This window comes from Protopterus annectens, chromosome 3.part0 (assembly GCF_019279795.1).
Source record: "Protopterus annectens isolate FY-2018-M chromosome 3.part0, PAN1.0, whole genome shotgun sequence".
Lineage (NCBI taxonomy): Eukaryota > Metazoa > Chordata > Ceratodontiformes > Protopteridae > Protopterus > Protopterus annectens.
In genome coordinates, this window is record NC_056731.1 from 1,179,823,982 (window position 1) to 1,179,847,134 (window position 23,153).

A 23,153-nucleotide genomic window follows, 5' to 3' on the forward strand; every position below is an offset into this window, starting at 1 on the left:
TTTTTAATTATGGTACTTTGCATCCAGGATGATTAAATCAGGAAGTGTCCATGAATTTTTAAAAACATTTGCTTTGGTATATTTTTCTGCTGACTTTTTTTATTGTTTACAATGCATTTCCAGTTTGCACTGTCATTTTAAATGCTGACTTGTGTTTTACAAATGGTATTTGTGAATGTGAATATGGTAATTAATTGAGTTAATTGAATTATTGAAATAGTTAATACTTAATTATTTATGCATTAAATTTTACCTGGTGTTTCATCTACTTCGTTGTTGTGTGTTTCATTTTATATGAATTAATTACTAGTCTTGAAAGCATGAAGGAATGCAATTGTTTTATGACTTCCAGCATCTGCCAGAGATCTGAGGAGAAGCCCTTGCCTGTATATTTTTACAGGCAAATGCTAAATACTGCCAGCTTCATCAATGGTTGTTTGGCCTGGGAACTAGCAGTCAAATTACAAGAAATTATGTCATTATGCAAGCTATCCCAGAAGTAGTATTTTAGATACTAATTTGAGAAGTCTCTTAGTGAGAAAGGGCATTCTGTATTCAGTTTTGGACCTGACAAGAACCATTCACCACACATCTGCCTTGCTCTAATGAAGTAAGTTTCTAGGGTATAGTAATTCTCTTAGATACAGTCAGAAATACAGTAAAGCTTAGTTTAGATGTTTTTTCTTTATTAATCAGAGACTGCCCTGCAATGTTGTTTTAAATATTTCCTGTGGTTTTGAACTCTGATGCCACTGTGAATAGATATTTAGTATTGTCTTGTTTTTATTACTTATTATTAAATATATTAAACCTTTCACTGTGGCTGATCTGTGTAGAGATATTTAAATTTTGAGAGTACCTGCATATTTGTTTGGCGACACTGTGTGGGCCACTCCTAATAGCCTTGCTCTTGGTCAAACTACCATTTGTGTTACTGTTAATATTATGTAGTAGGATTGGACACCCTTTGTTAAGGGCCTTAAAGTAGCTGATAAGGAGTTGACTGGTGGCAGTGGTAACTACTTTAGGGTCTGGCAAAAGGGGACATAGCTAGTAAACCTGTGCCAGTCTTTCCCAGGTGTGTGTGTGTGTGTGTGTGTGTGTGTGTGTGTGTGTGTGTGTGTGTGTGTGTGTGTGTGTGTCTGTGTGTGTGTGTGTGTGTGTGTGTGTGTGTGTGTGTGTGTGTGTGTGTGTGTGTGTGTGTGTGTGTGTGTGTGTGTGTGTGTGTGTGTGTGTGTGTGTGTGTGTGTGTGTGTGTGTGTGAATCAAACCTCAAAGAGTGTGTGTGTCAGCTACTTGGACAGGGACACAAAGCACTGATTGGACAGAGAAGGTGCTGAAGGTCTTGGCTTGGTCACTTGGCTGAGATCTCAACTCTATAACTGTGCAAGTGGGGAGTCTTATTGGGGAACTGGAGAAAGAGGGAGAAACCAGCCCTGGACTGTCTGTGGTCTCTGTGTGGTCTTAAGGGAAATTGCACTGACTGCAGAGAGCTGCATCTGGAAATACTATGTATGTGTGCTTGTCACCCTCCTGGTGTACGTCCCCCACTGTTGCCAGTGGGGAGGATTGAGGCTCCTTGTTTACTGGTCCAGTGGTGGGGCATCACATTGAACATAATAGGAAACCATTTTATAGCAGGTAAGATGTGGAAGGAGTAAAGACATAAATTGATAAACTGTGTGTAGATTCTAAAATTTCTTCTATAATTCTACAAATTATACATAGAGTTACAAAATCTTATGCAAAACAGTTTGGCTCCACAAAGGGGGTGATAAGTTGTTCTTGTGATATCCAGATAACCTCAGATACTGGACTCAAAATAGATTATATTGAAAAAGAACTATGCAAACTGGATCCAAACAAGGCACTGTAAGTAATAATAACCTGAGAACACTTCAGCAAGAACTTATAGTACCATTAAAATACCACAAAAGGATACAGCAATGGAACTCCAAATTAAGGAGAAACCAGTAGAATGGGAAGCAATTGTTCAGGTACCACATAAAGATATTTTGGAGCTTTCCACAGGAAATGAGTATAAACATTCACTTGAAGCTGGATGGCAAGAGAAGGAACAGAAAACTTTGGAAACTGACACAGTTAATGTTGAGGAGTGAAAGGCCAGCGAGTTCTCATACGACAGAGCAATGGATGACACAGGATGAAACTGAAGACAATGTGCCACAGGAAGTTGCTATAGAACTTTCTATAGAATGCCCGCAGGAAATGGAGAACAAAAAATGTGCCCTCTGTTTAGAAGAAAATGAGCTAAGGGAAGAGTTGCTTGACTTAATAGAGATAGACATATTAAGATGAATGAAAGAAATAGACTGCAGAAGGTCAATAATACCCAAAAAGTCAGAAATTTAGTAAAACAAATGAGCACAGTAATTAGGACTATCCATAGAGATCTATGCAATATAACAGAAGTAAACAGGACATATTACTCTACAGCTAAATTAATAATTGATAAAAGTTCTACCACAAGAATGCAGGGTAGTGAGGGACAGAAGGGGAAAAATCGAATACCATCATGGAAGTATCGAATAGAGAAAACTATAAAGCAACTAAAACAAGAAGTGTCACTGTCAGAAGAGTATAGAAGAGGGAAAAGATCAACGAAAATACTTAGAAAGATAGATGTGATAAAAGCAATGCACAGTATTAGAACAGATCAGAATCTATCATGCATTATCGCAAATAACAAACCAAAACTCTCAGCACAGGTAGAAAAACATAGAAGATACGCAGATAAATATAAAGTAAAAGTACAAAATAAGCAATTTATTGATAACCCAAAAAAGTTTTATAGAGAATTGGGCAACAAGGTAAAAGGAACTGAAAGACCACCAAAAAAAGAAGAAATAGATACATTTTGGAGAAGTATCTATGAAGATCCTGTGGAACATAACAAAGATGCTAAATGGATAGAAGTAAAAGAAAGAATAAGAATTTTAAAGATACAGCATATGAAATGGGATGAAGTAACAGCCAGAGAGATTGAAACAAAATTAAGAAAAGCCTCAAATTGGAAAACCCCAGGCCCAGATGCAGTACCTAACTTCTGTTTAAAAGTATTAACATCTTTGCATGAAGATTTAGCCATGAGTAAGAACTATTGCATGTGCACCCCGGACAGACACCAACATGGGTAACAGGAAAAACAATGCTCCTACTTAACAGTGAACCTGCAAGATACTCTAAAAATTATAGACCAATAACCTGCCTTCCAACAACGTATACACTATACACTGGAACTGATGCAGACAGAGTCAATAGTCATTTAGAAGAAAACTCAATTATGACAATACAATAAAAGGGCAATAAAAGTAAGTCATATGGAGCAAAGGATCAGTTGTTGTTAAAGTCATAGTGAATGGCATGGATTGACTACAAATTAGCATTTTATAGTATCCCATATTCATGGATAAAAAAGTGCTTAAAAATGTATAAGATATACCCTACACTGGTCGACTACATTACAGTGATCATGAAACAGTGGCAGACCACTTTGCAATTAAGCCATGACAAAGGACTAATTATTATTCCAGGGATAAAAATTCAAAGAGGGATATTCCAGGGTGGCTCTCTGTCACTGCTGCTATTCTGCCTTGCCCTTAACCCATTAAGCTGTCTACTTAACAGCTTAGTCTATGCTACAATTTGGCTCCAAGAAAACAACAAAGTGTAAAGACTTCTCATCTTCTCTTTGTCTATGATCTGAAACTGTACAGCTCATCAGATGAGGAACTGAAAGCACAACTGCAGGTTGTCAAAACTTTTTCAGATGATATAAGAATGTCATTTGGTCTTGATAAATGTACAAAAGCAACATTTAAAGCAGGAAAACTGCAGCACCAAGAAAACATCAGTTTGGGACAAGAATGTGATGCAAAAGAACTTGAGCAAGAGGGAGTGTATACATATTTGGGAACTGATGAAGGATCAACAATAAAACACGAACAAATGCAAATAAATCTTAGTAAGGAGTACTTTGGAAGACTTAAATTAATCCTGAAAATAGCATTGACATCTAGGAATAAAATCCAAGCTATAAACCAATTTGCTCTTCCTGTCCTAACACACAGTTTTGAAGTGACTGACTGGACCCAAAACGTGTTGGATAGATTAGATAGGAAAACAAGAAGGATGTTTCATGCTCAACAAATGATTTATAAAAATCAGTGCATACCTAAATTATATATTCCCTGCTCCAAAGGAGGGTTGGGCCTCCTTGAAACTGATTACATGTACAGATCTGCAATAGTGGAACTCCACACATATCTGCTGACTTCACAAGACCCAAGTGTAGTGAAAGTTTTGAAACATGAGGAGAATAAATCTAAGATGGCTCCCCTGCTTAGGCTAGCGGAAGCATATCGGCGTCAAGCAGGGATGGAAATCAAACCACAAATGGATAAAAAACAGGCAGCAACTGAATATGCCAAAAAACAAAAAAAAAAAAGAATTAAAGGTGAAGGACCAGATGAGAAGGCAAGGAATGTGCAAAATGCATAATTATAGTTGCAAGTATAGAAAACTTCTGGAAGAATCTCATGTTGATCAGGAACTAATGCAGGAATGGTTAAGGAGAGGCGAATTCAAACCAAGAGATGAAAGGTTAATATTGGAGGCACAGGATAGTGGGCTACGTACACGCTGATTTACAAAGTCCACTGAATATGTGGGAAAAACAGGCAAATGTAGGTTTTGTAAAACAGAATTGGAAACAGTTGCACACCTCATTGCTGGCTGCAACATACTAATAGCAGAAGGACTGTATACTGAAAGGCATAATAATGTGGCGAGACTGTTGCACTCAGGATTGTGCAAGCATTATGGTACTGAAGTGACTGAAAATCGCTGGAAACATGAGCCACAAAGCATCACAGAAAATGATGAGGTCTACATCATATGGGATAATCCATTGCCAACAGTTCAAAAGATGCTAGAAAACCAGATATAGTGGTCTAAGAAAAGAAGACAAAGGTAGCATTGATCACTGAAATCACCACACCCAGTGACTACAGTGTCCTGTGTACAGAGAGAAAAAAGCCATAAAATATCAGGATTTGCAAGCAGAAACGAAAGCAATGTGGAAGAGAGATACCCAGATAGTTCCAATAGTAGTAGAAGCAATGGGTCTTATAAAAAATAGTCTACAATCATATTTAGATATACTACTAATATATGCAACTCTGTACAAATTGCAGAAGGAGTCATTACTGGGCACACTGTGGGTGCTGCGAGGAGCACTTTTGGTTGACATCAAAGAGTGAAACAATACTAATTTCCTGAACTTAAATTGTACTTTGACTTAGGAATGGAGTCCATTCACATCATGGTATTAGAAACTCAAAAGATTTGGAGAAATTAAAAAGGGAGATACCATTATATCTATTACTTACTAGGTCATATAAATATGGGGAAAGTCTTCAAGACTGGAGACATGCGTGTATTAAACCTTAGTCTTTACGGGACAGTTGGACAAACTCAGAGTCATGCTGACCATTAAGTTTACTTTCATGTTGTGGAAAAATAATGGAGAATGTAATATTGGAAAAGTTATTCTCAGAATTGGAAGGTTGGGACTTGAAACCATATATCAGCATGCAATTACTGAAATTCTATTACCATCTGTAAGATGATGTTCTATAACAATATAATAACAGCTATAAATGAAAAATTGTGCCATGATGTTACTTATATAGCTCTAACTTCAGCATTTGACAGGGTCATACAGAATACACTGATCAATAAATTATAACAGCTAGATATTGATTTACTCTTGATAAGATGGATAGCTGTATGGCTTACAAATAGGACATGGCAAGTATCACACAGCAAATGGATAGGTGAGATTCGTGGTTACAGTCAGGGTGTCCCACAGGGCTCTGTCCTAGGTCCTTACTTGTTTAGATTGTATCTTTCAGACCTATCTTTTTCATCTAAGGTGTTCTACAGTCTGTATGCAGATGACCTGAAACTGGGTAAACTGATTACATGTGTTACAGATAAGGGATGTCTGCAAAAGAACTTGACTAAATTGACTATTTGGGCACAGGAGAATAATATGCTGATAAATATATCAAAAGCTAAGCATATGAGATTTTGGAAATATAAATTGAATGTTGAATAATTATTACAACACACAGTGATTGAAACTGTAGATTCATTTAAGGACCTGGGTATATGGGTAGAGCTATCGGTAGCTCTATCTTAGTTTTACTGATCATATAAACCAATTAGTATACGATAGTTACAGAACTATAGGTTGCATAAAAAGATTTATAAAGTGTAGGAAATCAGAAATGATAAAGTCATTGTTTGTTAATTACATTAGACCCAAACTTGAGTATAAAATAACAATATGAAAACCTTATAAAAGAACAAGCATGAGTAAACTGGAAAGAGTACAGCAGAAATATACAAAGAGCATCAATGGATGTGAAAATTTAAGTTATTATAAATAAGTACAGTGTCTCTTATAGATATTGAAAAGAAGATCTTATTCAGATATATAGGACATTTAGTGACAATTATCTCAGGGAAAGTTTGGGGTTACCAAAAAGTAGTAGAAATCCATCAGACAACCTAAGTTGAAGATTTTGTAGGAATGAGAAGTGTACTAATTGGTTCTCTGACAAAGCAGCTGATACATGGAACAGACTACCAAACTACATTAAAACATGCACTAGTTTAGATATTTTTAAGAACTATGGTTGCCACCCGTCCCGTTATCAATGGTACACTCATGGTTTGAGCTGCCTCATCCCATTGCCCACTGTGCAGAGTAGTGGGACTTGAAAAGTCCCACTTTTAAATTGCACTGAATCACTGTGGAAAAGCCATAATTACTTCCAAATCTGACTTGTCTACGCACGTCCAAAGTGTGCAGCACCTTCTCACTAGCAGATTGCGGAGAAGGGAAAAAAGTGGGCAAATGAATAGACTGACTAAGATACAACACATTCACCACTTTGAGCATAACATTCACCACTTTGAGCATAAAAGAAGGATTAATAAGAAGGGACAACTTGTCCTTGTGGAACTCTAAAAAAAGTAGGACAAGCCATAAGGGCTTGAAGCTCAGACACCCATCTGTCAGAAAAAGTAAGGGCTACGAAATGTACAATCTTCCAAGAACAATACTGTAAGGAAGACGAAGCTGCAGGCTCAAAAGGAGCCTGGGTCAATTTTTCTAAAACAAAATTAAGATCCCAGGGAGGAGGGACAGGCTTCCTGGCAGGCCTAATATGAAAGACCCCTTTAATAAACTGTTTAGCCTCAAATCTAGAAGCTAAAAGAGGTGATGAAGGCAGGCAAGCAATAATAGCGGGCCTTAACAGAAGAATAAGCCAACCGAGCATTGAGCAGTTCACACAGATAACATAAAACTAAAGGAACATCCACAGAAAGAAGATCCAGGTTAGAAGAAAGACACCAAACAGAAAACCTCTTCCATTTGGATAAGCAAACCTTCCCAGTTGTGGGCTTCCTGGCCTCCTGCAGGACCCTAAGCATGTCCTCCGAAAAAGGATGTTTGTATGGAATCAAAATCCTATCACTCACGGTATCAGTTGAAGATTGGACAGGTCAGATGGATGAGAGATCCCTTGTCTTGTGTGACTAGGTCCATTCTGTGAGGTAACTTGTGATAATTGCCCTTGGCAAGAAGAGGGTACCAATGCTATCTGGGTCAAAAGGGAGGCACCAGCATGATTTTGGGAGCATCTTAAACAGGACTTTTGGAATGAGAGGAAAGGGGAGGAAAAGCATAAATAAACATTCCCTTCCTGGGACTCTGGCAAAAAAAGAGGAAGTTGCCTATTCAGAGGGAAGGCAAATAGATCCACTTGAGGAGTATTCCACTAGTGGACTATGTCCAGAAACACATTTCTGTGAAGCATCCACTCATGAGATTGTGTTATGGACCTGTTCAGAGAGTCTGCCACAATGTTCTGACTTGAGAGACTATAAACTGCCTGAAGAGTTACACGATATTGGATAGCTAGTTCCCACATTAGAAAAGCCAACTGGCATAGGAGACAGGATCTTGTCCCACCTTGTTTGTTGACATACCACATCACTGTGGCATTATCTGCAAACACCTTGGGAGGTCCTGGGAAGAATAGAGGGTGAAATGCTTGATGTACCAGAAGACGGGCTCTCACCTCTTTTGACACTGATGTGTTCTTTCCTTTCATGCGGTGACCAATGTCTGAAGCATCTATGAACAGCTCCTGAGAGGGAAGAAGGGGTTGAAAAGGAAGCACTGGACTGAGAGTCAACTGCTGAATCCACCACTGAAACTCCAGCCTGAAGCATGAAGAAAAGTAAGTAAGAAGTCCAGGGGATGAGAATGCTGAAGCCAAACGGACTTTAGAAACCAATGAAGTTTTCTCATGTGGAGTTTGGCAAAAGGGAACATAGGAATGGTGGAGGCCATAAAACCTAGAGCTCTCAGAAACTCCCTGGCTGTGATCAAGGCCTGAGGAAGAAGGGACTGAAAGAAAGAAATTAAAGTCAAGTCTTAGGAGGAGGCAAGGATGCCAGCATTGGAATAGTCTTTATCCTGCAGAAAGGACTTTCGGAAATGTATAGTGAACCCAGAGCTTTGCAGGACAGAAATGGCAAAGTGAAGATGCTACAGTAGAATCTCTGGAGAGGATGCCTGAAACAGGAGATTGTGTAAATAGGGAAAGACTTGTATCCCCCTTAGCCTGCAAAAAGCAATTACAGGAGTGAGGCATTTGGTAAACACCCTCGGGGCAGTAGAAAGGTCAAAGGGCAAGAGAGAGAACTGAAAATGACAAAAAGCAACAGAGAAATGTAAAGACTTCCTGAAAAGGGGATGAATAGGAATGTGAAGATAAGCATCCTTGAGGTACACGGAACTAGAAAGGTTTGACGAAGCAGCAAAGGGAATAAAGTCTGAAGGGACAACATCCAAAACGAAGAGACCTTCAGAAAGGTGTTTAAGTGAGAAAGGTCCAGTATGGGTCTTCAAGTGTCCTCTTTCCTGGGAACAAAAAACATTCTGGAGTAAAACCCCTTTCCCCTTTGAGAAACTGGAACTTCCTGAATAGTTCCCTGAGTCAAAAGATCCTGAAACCCCCTGGAAAGAAAGCTAACTCTTCTTGAGGGAACTGAGGAATGCCCCTGAAGGGGGAAGAGATTTCCAGATCATATAATACCCTAGGTGGACAATGGACAGAAACCAGGAATCCTGAGTAATCTTTAATCAAACTGGAAGGGATAGGGAAAGATGAAGAGAAAGAGAAAGAGGACAGTCAGACAGCACCTAGTTTGTAAGGAAAAGGAGATTTCTGTGTCACATGATTCTGGGCAGCTTCAGCAGAAGGAGCCCTTTTACCCCTACCCCCTTTTATATCCTTGGGAGGAGGGCAAGACTGACTACAAACAAGGGCAGGCTTATCATGGTAATTGCTTTGAAATTTAGGCACAGGAGAAACAAAAACATGTTTAAATTCCAGTAAAGCTTTGCCTTTATACTGGAGACTTAAAAAATCAGTAGCAGCTGCACCAAATAAGTGCTTGGTATCCAGAGGAGCATCCATCAACTTAGCCTTACTATCATCAGGGAAAGGTTGAAATCAAAGCCAGGAATATCTCCTCACCACTGAACCAAAAGCAGCAGCTCTGGAAGAAGCATCTGCTGCATTATAATTGCACTTAACAGAATGGCAAGCCACCCGAGAAGAGGACTCCAGCAAGAAAAGAGAGTGAAAGTCTTCCCTTCAGAATCAGGGAGAGCAGAAATTACCTGACAGGCCTGAGAAAGAAGATCCAAAAATGTATCTGGACATAAGGGCCTGGCAACTGGCAGCCCTAAAAGCCAAGGTAGCAGAGGTATAAACCTTCTTACCTAGCCTTTACATAGTCCTGCTGTCTTTATCAGAAGAAAGAAGCTTTGTAGAAGGCAGTAACTGAGAAGGCTTGTCAGATGCCACAGACACCACAGAGGGATCAGATGAAGGACATCTATATACAAACTTGCAATCCTCAGACACCCTATAAAACCCATCAGGTTTTTTGAGGGCAAGGGGGCTGAGAATTGGAAGCCTAAGACACAGTAGAAAAGGCATCCAACAATGAAGCCAGAAGAGGAAGGACAGCATAAAGTCTGGGAGAGTCCATTTGCAAAAGCTTGTAATATCTCTTCTGCACCTCAGAAACCTAGCCACAATTCCATTTAAAAAAATCCTTCATCCTGGAAATTGTGTCCTCAAAAGGAGTGTCAGAACTAGTGGATTCCTCCTCCTACCTAATCTAAAGGAGGATGAATCTGGGATGAATCATCTGACTCTACCTCTTCCTCAAAAGATTCCTGTTCCCGAGGCTTTTTCAGAGGAGTAGAGGATCAAGGTGGAATGGGGACAGAAATTCCCTAAGGAGAATTTAAAGCCATAACAGGATTAAACAAACCCTGAGTGAAATTGTGCCATTCACTCTGAGGGTTCTTAGGTGTAGGAGAAACATACTTTGCTTTTTGTTTCTTTTTCAAAGGGATGCCTGACCTGTAAAACTTAGAAGGCTCAGAAGCTGGATGACATTCCACAATCATAGTCAGAACTTCTCCCCAACCAAAATGTGAGGAACACCCTAGGCCCTTTAGTAATAATCAGTTGTGGTTACCCCTGAACATCCAAAGCGGACATCTGCAAGGCCTCCAGGGACATGCGTGAGGTGAGATCCATGCCTGCCTTCAAAGCGGTTGAGGCAGAGGAATCCAATGGAGGAGCCAGGTGATCCTCCAGGCTTTCACTAACCTCAGGAGAGACGTCCAGTGGAGGCAGTACAGCCGAAGAATCTGATCTACACTTCTTGCCCTTCTTTTTCATGGGTAGCTGACCCTCAGAGCAGGAAGTTCCTTCCATAGTGTCTTTCGCCAAAAGCTTAGCTGGTTCTCCAAATGCAGGCCTAAAGAAGAAAGTCAACGATGGAGAATCTTTGGAACGAAATCCTGAAAAATGGAACAGGGCATATGGTCGTGGTAAGCACCAAGACAAAATAAGCACTGTGATGGTCTTTATGGGGAATCTGTCTCCGTCACTGGCATTTACCCTTTCTGAATGACATGAACTCCACAAGCAACAAACAATAGGAAAAAAAGATAAGAGCAAAAACCCCCAATGGGGCACTTACCCGAAATAACCTGGTGAACCAGCAACGATGCAGGAGTTCAGACCAACAATCAAAAGATGACATTTGGACTGGTGTCAAAGACGTTCTGAGGACGGTACGTCCAGACATCACTTTTATGCAACATGTTATACGCAGGCAGCATACATGTGATGTACAATGTACCTTAAAGCAATCTAAAAGCTTTGGTATACTAGCCAGACATCAGGTCACCCTTGGCAGGGAATCCCTATTGTAAAGAATACTGCAACAGTGAAATGGAAGAACAGCAGGTGAATTAAAATAAAGAGAATCTGCAGTTAAAGAGGCATGCAAAAAACAATGAACAGTATTCCACTATTAAAGAAAGAAACAGACATGCAAAACACTATGCATAAGGAAATGATGAATTAAAAATGCAGTGGGAAAATTCAATAAAGAATGGGACAGCATAAAACAGGTTTAGTGAGGTAAATTAAGACTTAATTAAATAATGTCTGGCGGTTCATATAACAGGCAGGTAGAATCGGCATAATGTGCAGTTCTTAAATGCTCTCACATTTCATATTTGTCTACAACTTCATATTTTGCTTTATAGTTCAATAAATGCAGTTGTGTACTTTGCAGAAAGGTAGCATTTTGGTGGACAGTTCATTAATGTGCAAGACTAAAGAAAGACATACCATAAAAGAGGCTGAAATCACAGTATTACCTATTAAGTTCACATTACCTGCCATGTAGGAGGAATCTGCGCTCCAAATCCAAATGCAGGAAATAATTTGTCACTGAAACACAAAATTAAACATTTGGAATCATTAACACTTATATGCAGTGTTTTATTACAGTTGGTATCAGTGACACTACAGTACTAATGTTAAAAGAAACAAGAATCTAACCAGATCCTATGTCTGGCTGAAAAACACAGTTTATCCATGGAGTTTGCCATTTCTTAGATACCTGACTTAAGCATCAATCTGTCTTCCAGGAGGCAATCACCACTAGTACAGTGGGCCACCCAAACAAGAAAGGCAAACTTATAATGTGTGTTCTTCTAGTGACTCATATTTAACAACTACCACTTTTACAGATGCTACTGCATGTGAGCAAGACCCTATTGTATTTATCTTAAAACACTACCAAACATGCTCTTAAGTGTTCAAGTGCTTTTATTTTGTTGCATCTATTATTGCTTGTTAGTAGCCTTATTAAATTTACCTGTTATTCTAAGCATCTTAGTTTTGGTTCTAGCACTTGTGCTTCAGGCCAGTTACTTTACATTTAAGGTTTTTGTGGTCTACACTCTTGTGGACAAACTCTTATCAAAACCCTCTCTCCATAAGTCTGCCCACGTATTCTGGACAATTCCCATCAGTTTCTCCTGCCAGCCTGGTCAACATGGGCATATTGAGACAGTGTAGCAACTGCTTCATGTTTACTGACAGCCCTCTTCTCCTAGCACATAATTCTTCTACTTGTGAGAAATGCATCTACATCAGTAACCTGGAATCCATGTTCTCTTGGGCCACATTCATTTCTCCTGACAAAGAAGAGATTGCCAGCACAAACATGACACCACTCACATCACATAGCCAAGCACAACATACATACAGGGGTCCTCAATAAAAGCTTATCTAAACAGCAGAGACCTCCAAAACACACTCACAAATATTCCACACACAACACCAAACACATCACACACAGCAGACAACACACCAGTGTCTCACAAACACAGCCCATAAGGCAAAACAATAAACCATCACAGCCCACAAGGCATAACAATAAACCAAACATACTAGTCATTGGTGACTCAATTGTGAGACACACCGATGCCCCCCTCACCAGGCTCGATAAGGAGAAGGTCACGCTCAGTTGTCTGTCTGGTGCCAGAATCTGCCACATCATGCATGCACTTAAGTCTCTTCACAACAAGTGCAAGTATGACTCTGTCATTGTCCATGTTGGTGTGAATGACTTGAGACGTACCTCCATGGACTATATGAAGAGAGACAAGATTGTGCTCTCAGAGTATGTGTCCCAGGCAGGTATGACCCTAGCCCTAAGCAGCATCCTATTTTCACCAAGAATGATTCCAGAATACCAACAAAAAATAATTGACTTCAACAATTGGCTTAGATTCTGGTGTCATTCCAAGAGGTTCCAGTATCTGTCTGCCTGGGATGACATGGTTGACAGGGCTTGATGTTTGGCCAGACATGGCTTCTACCTGTCAACACTTTGATTCCGGATTCTGGCCAAGGTTCTCGTCTCCCCCATTGTGCCTTTTTAGGCAATGTCCCAAAGACACATCTTCCAACATAAAAGATCTGTCAAAAAGCAAACTGAAGGTCATGCTGCTTAAGGCTAGGAGCTGTAATCTGAAACTGCACTCTCTGGAGGCTCTCCTTGCACTGGAAGATGCCGATGTCTGTGCGGTCACTGAAACGTCGTTCAGGGCTGTGGAGAGCACCCCTGCCATACCAGGCTATATCTCATTCCACACATTCTGACCCCAAAATGAGGTCAGGAAGACCACAGGTGGTGGAGTCTCTATCTTCATTAAGGACAGGCACACCTCCAGAGTGGTTTGCCAGCATGATGCACTGGAACTACTCCAGGTGCAACTGACAGTTGGCAAGATACCCATCCAAGTTATAGCCAGCCATAGGCCACCCCTCCATGACTCAGGACACCCATTCCTCTTACCTGGATCTACTTGGTTCCATGAAGTTACCGCTAACACCCTGATCCTTAGTGACTTCAACTACCCCACCACAGACTGGATGAACTATTCCTGCACTAATGCACTCACTCAACAATTCCTTGACTTCATCAATTCTAACGCACTAGACCAGCTCGTCTCATTCCCACAAGGGGAATAACATTCTGGACATGGTTCTCACCAACATAGGCAACTGCTGCACCACTTCCCTGGTGAGATCAGATCATCTGACTGTCTATTTCAAAGTTTCTATCCTACCCAACCCCCCCCCCAAGCCATAATCAAGCTAAAAAAACTTCTCGAACGCAGCTGACTACAAACTCCTAAGGGAGGGTATCTGTGGCTGCACACCACTGCCCCCCCTCACAGGATGCAAACAACTATGATGAACAGTACGCCAATGCAGTATACAAGCACCTGTACAACTGCATGGACTCAGCCATACCCAACAGAACTAAAACCTACTCCTCAAGGAAACACATACCTGTTTGGTGGACATTCTCTATCAACAAGCTTTACAACAAAAGGAAGAAACTGTTGTCCAAGGGTAAAAAGGAATAAATTCCAAATTGGAAAAACTCCCTCCTTAGCTTCAACAAGCAAATTAGATCACTAGTGAAAAGCTCTAAAGCCAATTATGAATCAAAACTAGCCTCCGAAACAAAGGGAAACTACAAAGCCTTCTTCAGTTACGTCAGAACCTCCATGGCAAAGCCCAGGTTTGTTCTGAATTTATACTTAACAGTATCACTTACACTGATCCTGTTGACTTAGCCAACCTGGTAGCAAATAGGTTCAGAGCAAACTTCACCCCCTGTCTCCCAAAGGCCCTTTCGATATCCCCAATACTTGTCCTGCACCTCAGATCTCCATAGATCAAGTGTTAAAGGCCCTATCCAAGGCAAAAAACACAGCTTCCATAGGACGTGATAGTATCCCAGGCCGTATTCTTCACCATCTCCAGCAAGAACTGGCTTCGCCACTGAGCACCCTATTCAACCACAGCCTAAGTACAGGCTTCATTCCAGCAGAGTGGAGAACTGCCATTGTCATTCCCTTGCACAAAGGTGGTACCACTACTGACCCTGGAAACTATCGCCCCATTAGCTTGACAAGTTTGATCTGTAAAACCATGGAGCATATTATTTTGAATTGCATAAACAAGGACATAGGCAATCGCCAAGCACTTGACCACACCCAGTTCAGATTTGCAAGGGCAGATCTTGCCTGTTGAACCTGGTTGACTTCTTTGAGACTGTCACCAGGGCCCTGGATAAGGAAAAGTCAGTACATACAGCTTACCTTGACTTGGCCAAGGCCTTTGACACAATCCCCCACTCGGGCATCATGGAAAAGCTAACACAACTTGGCAAAAATCCCTATCTAATCAGGTGGATGGCCAACTGGCTCACCGACAGGACCCTCAAGGTCAAACTAAGTGTTTCCACCTCCAATAGTAGACCTGTCACTACAGGAGCTTCTCAGGGATCTGTCCAGGGACCCCTACTGTTTGGCATCTACTTCTCAGAGGTCCAGGCAAAGACAAAAGGCCTGTGGCTGACCAAGTTTGCAGACCACTGTAAGATGGATGCTGTCATTGACTCCCCAAACGATGTAAACATACTGCAAGAGAGTCTCACAGCAACTAATGACTGTGCCAAAGTATGGCCTCAAGCTAAATGCAAAAAAATGTATCATCATACCATTCGGCAAGAACACGGCACCTACTGATTACCACATCAACAGCAACCCCCTAAACACACAATTTGTGGTGAGATACCTGAATACTCAGATTGATAACAATCTCATATTCGACCATTATGTCGAGGCAGTTGTCAGAAAAGCCTTTTACTTGATAATCTCATAAGCAAAGGGACTGCATCCAGAAAAAAAGGAGGTTATTAACCTCTCTATACTCCTCCTTCATTAGACCAATAATTGGGTATAACACCCCATTTGGTATGTACCTCTCCAAACATCTGCACCAACTGGAAAGGCCACAAAAATAACTCACAAAGAGAATCCATGGCCACCAACACCTGTCCTATGCCAACAGGCGCAAATCACTATCACTCTACTCAGTATCATACAGATTGCTCAGAGAGAATCCATGGCCTCCAACATCTATCCTATGCCAACAGGCTCAAATCACAATTACTCTACTCAGTATCGTACAGATTGCTCAGAGATGATCTGTGTCTCGCCTACAAGGCAATTTCGGACCCTGCCCTAGTAGAGATGCTCCATATCCTTAAGTCTAACTCCTCGCATGTTACTTGCTTTTATTTTGCAGATATAGCACCCGGCTTAAATGAAGTTATTAATTTGAAATGTTTTTTAATGTATAGATGAATTTTTTACTAAATATTTATACAAAAGGTCATTTATGTTTATTACATCGTGTACTAAGGATCGATTTCATTTTATTTTATACTATAATGATTGATTAATTAATTTATTGGTGTTTTACATCATTTCCTGTAAATTAATTTAGTATAAAAGGAAGGGGTAGGTCTGTAAGTGTTTTTTCTGATGACGTTCATGTAATTAAAATTGAATGAAAGTGCTAGATTTACTGTCCAAATGTGGCTATTTGGAAGTTGGTTCGAGCTGGTTTTTCATTTGGTTTCTGATGCATTTCAATACCTAAGGCTTATACGTTATCTAGTTATGTAAATATTCTCTGCATGGCAACAATGAAAAGGCTTTCAATGTTGGTAATTCTTTAACAGTATGCTTATTAAAGCTTACTTGCATCTTACAATCTCTGTCAAGCTTACCTGATGGTCATTAAAGCATCGCTACTTTAATACAGAGCATCAGGGCACTGCAACAGCATGCATTTTCTGAATAATAAGAAGCATAGATCAACAGTATAAAAATATGACAGAAAACCAGAACATTCTGCAAAATCAAGGACAGATGAAAAGCCACGGTCATACTTGTGGTCTACCTTGGATGGGGGAATACTATGCACACTTACACTGCATAACTGCTCCTTGCCTTGCTTGGACACATCCAGAGCCACTACAATGGGGAGTGGAGTGCAACAAGTAGATCACAGTTTGAAATGTCTCTGGCTGACGATGATGGCTCTGACACTCATACCTCTCAACCTCAGAGCAAGAAATCTGGACAAAGCCATACACAGAAGTGGGACACCGGCCCAAAAATAAAGATAATTTTTAAATATTGCTCTTACAAACTTAGAAAGATAATAGAATAGCAGTAGGTCTTGCATTAGTATGAATTTTTGAAGGGTATGAAATCTGAAACTCAAATGTCTGCCATTATTTTCTGACGTCAATCTTTAATGATTTGCTGCTAATTTGCTAGAAAACCACACTTTTATGAAAAACAGACCAAATATGTTATGCAAAAATATAAAATTGACACACAATACAGCTGGGAACCTGTCAAAGAAGGGACACCTTTTTAAAATTAGTACTGTTAACTTGAGCAGCTGACAAAATAAGAGCATCTACATGCATTTATGAAATAAAAGCAATCTATAAATCTGATCTTTACAATTATTTATAATTGTAAACCCTCCACGTTTTCTTCCAAAATTGCCATTTTGCAGATGCTTTTTAGGGGGAGAGCAACATTTTGAGCCAAAATTGGAGACAGTTGAGAGGTCTGGATATTCCTAATTCTATAAAGCGATTTATTTGTACGTCCCTCTCAACCTCTTAATGCAGGAAATCTAGATAAGGCCAAATATATTGGGGGAACATACAAACAGTACTAAAAAGACAGTTGATAGAATAACAGGTCTTGCTTTAGCATGCATTTTTCTGAAGGTTATGACGTCTGAAACTCAATGTCTGTCATTATTTAGTGACTTCATTCCTAAATGATTTGGCAGAAAAACACAAATTTTATGAGGAACAAACCAAAAATAAGAAGCAAAAATCTATTCATTCTGCAAAATTCTGGACAGTTGAGAGGTATAGTTCAGCCAGGGCTGTCTGAGTTTGCTGCCCTTCTCCCCCACACAAAATCATGGTCGAATGGAGCGTCTCCCCTGCAGCCATTCAAATGTCCCATTCCTTGGTTATTTAGCCCCATTTGCCATAAACTCTGTAATGTGCATACTGCTTTACTTCTGCTATGATATGGATTTCATTTGAAAGCTTTATTTTATATTTTACAGCATAAACCCTAATAGATATCTGCTAAACAAAGCAATGCATTCTCACAATGAAAATAAACTTAGCATTAAAACTTCTCTGGCCTTGAAACTCACATTCATTGAAACAGCATTGAAACCCACATTCAAAGAAAATACATTTTGCCAGTGGCAGATAAAGATTTAATTTTGGGCTGTTTTCAAATCACAGGCCCCTTGAACATAAAACATACACATGCTCTTTGATATACCTTCCTGACTGTATTAAATTATATTCCTTGTACAATACAGTACAGTTGTTAGCGGGCATTTTACATTTATTGTTTTGAACATTTTTCCAGTAAACAATGAAACAAAATGCATGCACCAGTAATGACAAAACTGCCCAATTCAGAACATTTCCATCATAAAAATCTACTCAAACTTCTACAGTCCACCAGTATCAGTAAATATGCACGATCTCTGAAGAAGTAAAAGTCATCTAAATAATTCCACATTAAAGAAATCTGTTAACTAATGAAGATGTTACTGCTAGCATACAACTTTATAAGTCATTGTTTCATCTACAAATAAAGTGCTTGTTGCCCTTGAATAAATTGCCTATGTTGCATTAAAAAAATTATAATGCTAGTAATATCACACTAGGGAATGGATGGCAAACTGATAACAGGTTCATAGTTACTAGGTATCTTCACCAAAGAGGACTGCAGCATCCATCCCCTTTACAACAGAGTATAGTATCAGCCTTCTGCATCAAAAGCAAGTACACTACCTGTTGTGCTATTTACAATGTAAGCAGACTCGGCATAAGCAGCACTAAACTTTTGTTCCCCTACAGCTCGCAGCTCCTTGTAAAATCTACTCATCACTCAGTTGTATCTCTGAACTTTGCAGCACAAGAAATCTGGAAAAAGCCAAAATTTATTTTTGGGGGAGACAAAAGCCCAAAAACCATGGACACATTTTAAACATTGCTTGTATAATGTTGGAAAGTTGCTAGAATAAAATGCTGTGTTACCACCATGCATTTCACTGCCAAGTATTGAACGCAGGACCCTGTGCAAAACAGCCAGAGCAACATACCACTATGCCAAGTCATCTATTTTTATGAAAGAAAGGAAGACTGAAACTTAAATGGCTACCATTTAGTGAATTCAGTTCTCACCATAGCTGTCAACATCTTAGCACAAAACACCTGAACAAAGCCAATAATGGGGGAATACAGCCCCCAAACATATTCAGTGAGTTCAGTTATCACCATAGCTCTCAAACTTGGCACAAAAAACCTGGACGAAGCCAATAATGGGGGAATGCAGTCCAAAAAATAGGGACAAATACCAACTGAGGACACCAGAGCAAACCCACACAAACACAGGGAGGACATGCAGACTCCACAAAGAAGGCACCCCAGCCAAGAATCAAACCAGACAACCCGTAGCTGTCAGGCAACACTGCTACCACTGCACCACTGCACTACTGGCTATGTTAAGTAAAGTAACAAAAATACAGAAACCACAGATTTTATGAGGAACAGAACAAATATGAGGCAAAAATCTGCAAATGTTTTACAAATGGTGGTGGGTAGGGAATTTAGGCTCTTGTCACTTGGGCCTAAGGTACAGGGTTCAAGCCTTATTCTCTACCTACCACCATGAAGCAACTGGGGTATTTTACACACACACAAGATTCTCTGTCTTTCATAAACACCCTAGCTGTCTCTGTACTCAGCTATGTCCTCTGCAGTGATCACCTGTCCTCAGAACAGTTCCTCCGTAGCAATCCTGCAGCCCGATCGGTCCTCCATAATGCCTCGCGCATGCCGTTGGGTCTCCTGCGAGATGTGAGGAGGCTGGAGCCTCCTGCTGTTGGTCCAGCCTGTGGGCAATGCAGTCCGGTGACCTTCCGGTTTGTGTGGTCGTCACCGCACAGACCTCTGGGCTGGAAGGGTGGAGTTTCCTGCCTTCCCTATCAGGACTGCCTAACAGAGCAGTCTGGAGCTCGGAATGCCTGAGCATGCGTGCTTGGAGTTCTGGTCTGCCTAACACAGCAGTCAGGAATTAAGCACGCATGCGCGGAGTCCGAGAATTTTCATTTTAATATGTTCTATGGTGGGGGGAATTTATTTAATCCATTTTGCAGGTGGGGGACCCATTGTACAGGTGGAGGGGCTGCAGTCCCGCAGTCCTATAGCACAAGCCTCCCCTGCTTCCAGTCAAGACACAACATGACTCAAAATCAAATGTATAGCTAAAATCTAAATTGTATATATTAATGGGATTGTAGCAGTTTCTCCTTTTTTTACAATGAGGAAGAGTCCTGTGAGACTTGAAAGTTTTGTGTTTTATTCGATTTTATTAATGGATTTTGAGATGTTTGCACTGCTGTTTTTATGTTCTTGCCTATTGTTTTACAGCAGTACATTTAGCTACCACAGCATTTTTGTTCTTGTTGAAAGCCCAAAAGGCAAAACAGTAAATTCAAAGTCAGATGAACCACAGAAACTGTGGAATCTCCTGCAGGAGGGGCAAATGGGTATATGGATATAAGTATCCTTTAAATCCACAGAGACTAGGTATGCCTGTGGATGTATGAAAGGCAGCAGTGTGTAGGGAGAGCATTTTCAAGGTTGGCACTTTTAAGAATGTGATTAGCAGAGAAAGACTCAGTATGGATCTCCACTGCCCTTCCAGACTAGAAGAGTTTGGAGTAAAAACCCCTTTCTACAAATTATGTGGGCACTGGTTTTATAGTACATTGAGCTTGTAATTCTTGGAGTATGGGAGGTAGAAGCTAAAGTTGGTTGTGGGGAGGGGGTTTACTATTCAATGGAGAAAGTTCTTTCCAAGACATGGCATAACCCTTTTTTATGACAGAAAGCACCCAGTAGACTGAGGTGATCTTTTCCTAACATGCATTAAAATGCCACTACCTTAACAACCATATCTGTTCATGTGCACGTCTAAGCCATCATAAACAAAGTTAACCATCCACTTTATTTTTCTTCTTCTTTGTTACAAACTTTCATTTTGCTAACCTCTTATAAAGCCATTTAAAAACTTGAAATTTATTTCCCCTTTCTAACTTCTCCTAATTTCTAACTCTAGAATTGCCTGACTACAGAATAAATCAATATCTTCCTTGCATTTACCTAGCTTTTCTGTTTAACTCTTGTCTAATTGTACTGCATGTTAATATAACTAGCTGTAATGTTAGTTTGTACCAAAACTCAATACCTTTTATGGCTATACAAATGTTTACATTTTGTATTAATATTTTGTACATTTTTTGGAGCTTTTCTCTCCGGGTCTCCACTGAAAATGGGTTTCTGACCAAGTGGACTTTCCCGGTCAACTAATGTCAACAAATAAATAAAACTGGCTGAATTAGCCTTTTGTAGGGGGCAGGACAGGACCAAGGGGTGGAGGTATGGGGATTTGTTGATAGCTGACAATGATTTACTCCAAAGAAAGGTCTTCCAGATGTGGGATCCCTCTGTGATTTTTCTGGAAATTCCTTTCTGGGTGCCTTCTTTTTTTTTTTTTTTTTTTTTTTTTTAACAGGTATGGAGTCCCTTCTAACAAAAGAAGTGGGCTTGGCTCATAATCCCTCTGATAACTAGGCACAGAGGTTAACAGAATATGTCTGCAGTCTTTCATTGTCTTGTCTTGCTCTTGCAGAGCTTTAAATAAGTTGTTTGCTTTTGGACCAAACAAAAGGTTCTTGTCTAAAGGAGACAATAAGCATGGTTTTGAAGTCTCCTGGCATGGGGTGATTGTGCAGCCATGCATACCTGGAAATGACTGATGTAGAAGCAGCTGCTCTGGAAGAGGCCTCCACAGCATCATAACTACATTATATACTGTGTTTGGCTACTTGAGTAGCCTGGTTAAGCAAGGACAACATGTGTTATTTGGAATCTGATCCCTGTGGATCTAGAAATACTTTGTTTAAGGAGTTGAGTATGGATAACAGGTACTTGGTTATCTGGGGCTGGTAATTAATAACCCAGAATGTTAGAAAACAGGAGGTATAAACCTTCTTTCACCACCTAGCCATGGTCTAACTGAACTTGATGTCTAAGACATGTACTGTGCATGAACTGAGAATGCACACATTGCTGCTTGCACAATGCACAGCACTTTATTCTACCTTTTTTAAACTCATTAATACCTATGTGGTGTGGAATGTCACACCTCTAGCAGCCTACACACATCCTGCATTTCAGAACATTTTCTGAAAAATAAAAAGCATGAGATAAACAAATGTAAATATTTTGTGAAAAATAAAAGCTATTAAAACTGTACAAATAGCAATGTTCTCAGTAAGAAGTATTCTTTACAGTGATAATAGTCAGTGTATTCATGGCATTTTTAAATACAGTAATAGATTACAATGTAGACAAACCCCAACTTATTTTGTTTGTAAACTTTCACAAATTTTCATAGCTTGAAAATTGTACAACCTAGACATATATCAATTGAACACTTCTGTTAACCAAACAGAAGCTTTCACATAACAGCAAAAAAATCCTTTATAAGTGCATGTTTAATAAGATATTTACAGAAATATTAAAACATAGGCTTAACTGTATAATTAGCAAAACAAATACTGGATATCTCTCAAGATGTGCAACTTACAGTGCAAATATCAAAGACATTTTTTTTTTCAATAACACATGAGGTTTCGTTTCACTTGGTTTTTGAAGTATTAAGTACTGGTAAACAACTAGGAGTATTTCCACTGCAGTGTGTTATACACTTCAATAACATGTAAATCTCTCAGGTATAAAAATATAAACATTAATTTGAAAATATGAATAATAAGTGGCAAAGAGTAATTTCTCGAATGCTGGACACCTCAGACCAACAATTTTAGTGTCATTTTATTGATAACTCCTTCTCCTTTCAAACACTACCTATTATTAGCTGTAAGTCACTTAGTTAAAGAAGCCAGACCCAAAAAAAGTTCTGGACACCATAAGGCGGTATGGGCATAAACTGGAAGTATACAAAAAGGCGTATTAGGCTTGAGTCAAAAGTGCACATGAATGAAGCTGCTTGCTTGGACACTCCTCATATCCCAACCCATGAGTTTTTTTTTTCCTTTTTTAATGTTCATATATTATCTTGGGGAACATATGTGGTCCAGGCAGGT

The 23,153-nt window shown here is 39.8% G+C and overlaps 1 protein-coding gene across 1 annotated transcript in view; it reads right to left on the reverse strand.

Moving 5' to 3' along the window:
- Positions 1 to 23,153, reverse strand: part of CPNE3 (copine 3) — a 1,265,161-nt gene that overhangs the window by 299,856 nt on the left and 942,152 nt on the right. The window contains exon 13 of the mRNA XM_044065780.1: positions 11,879 to 11,933. Coding sequence (XP_043921715.1) covers positions 11,879 to 11,933 — 55 coding nt within the window. The remainder of the gene's footprint in view (positions 1 to 11,878; positions 11,934 to 23,153) is intronic.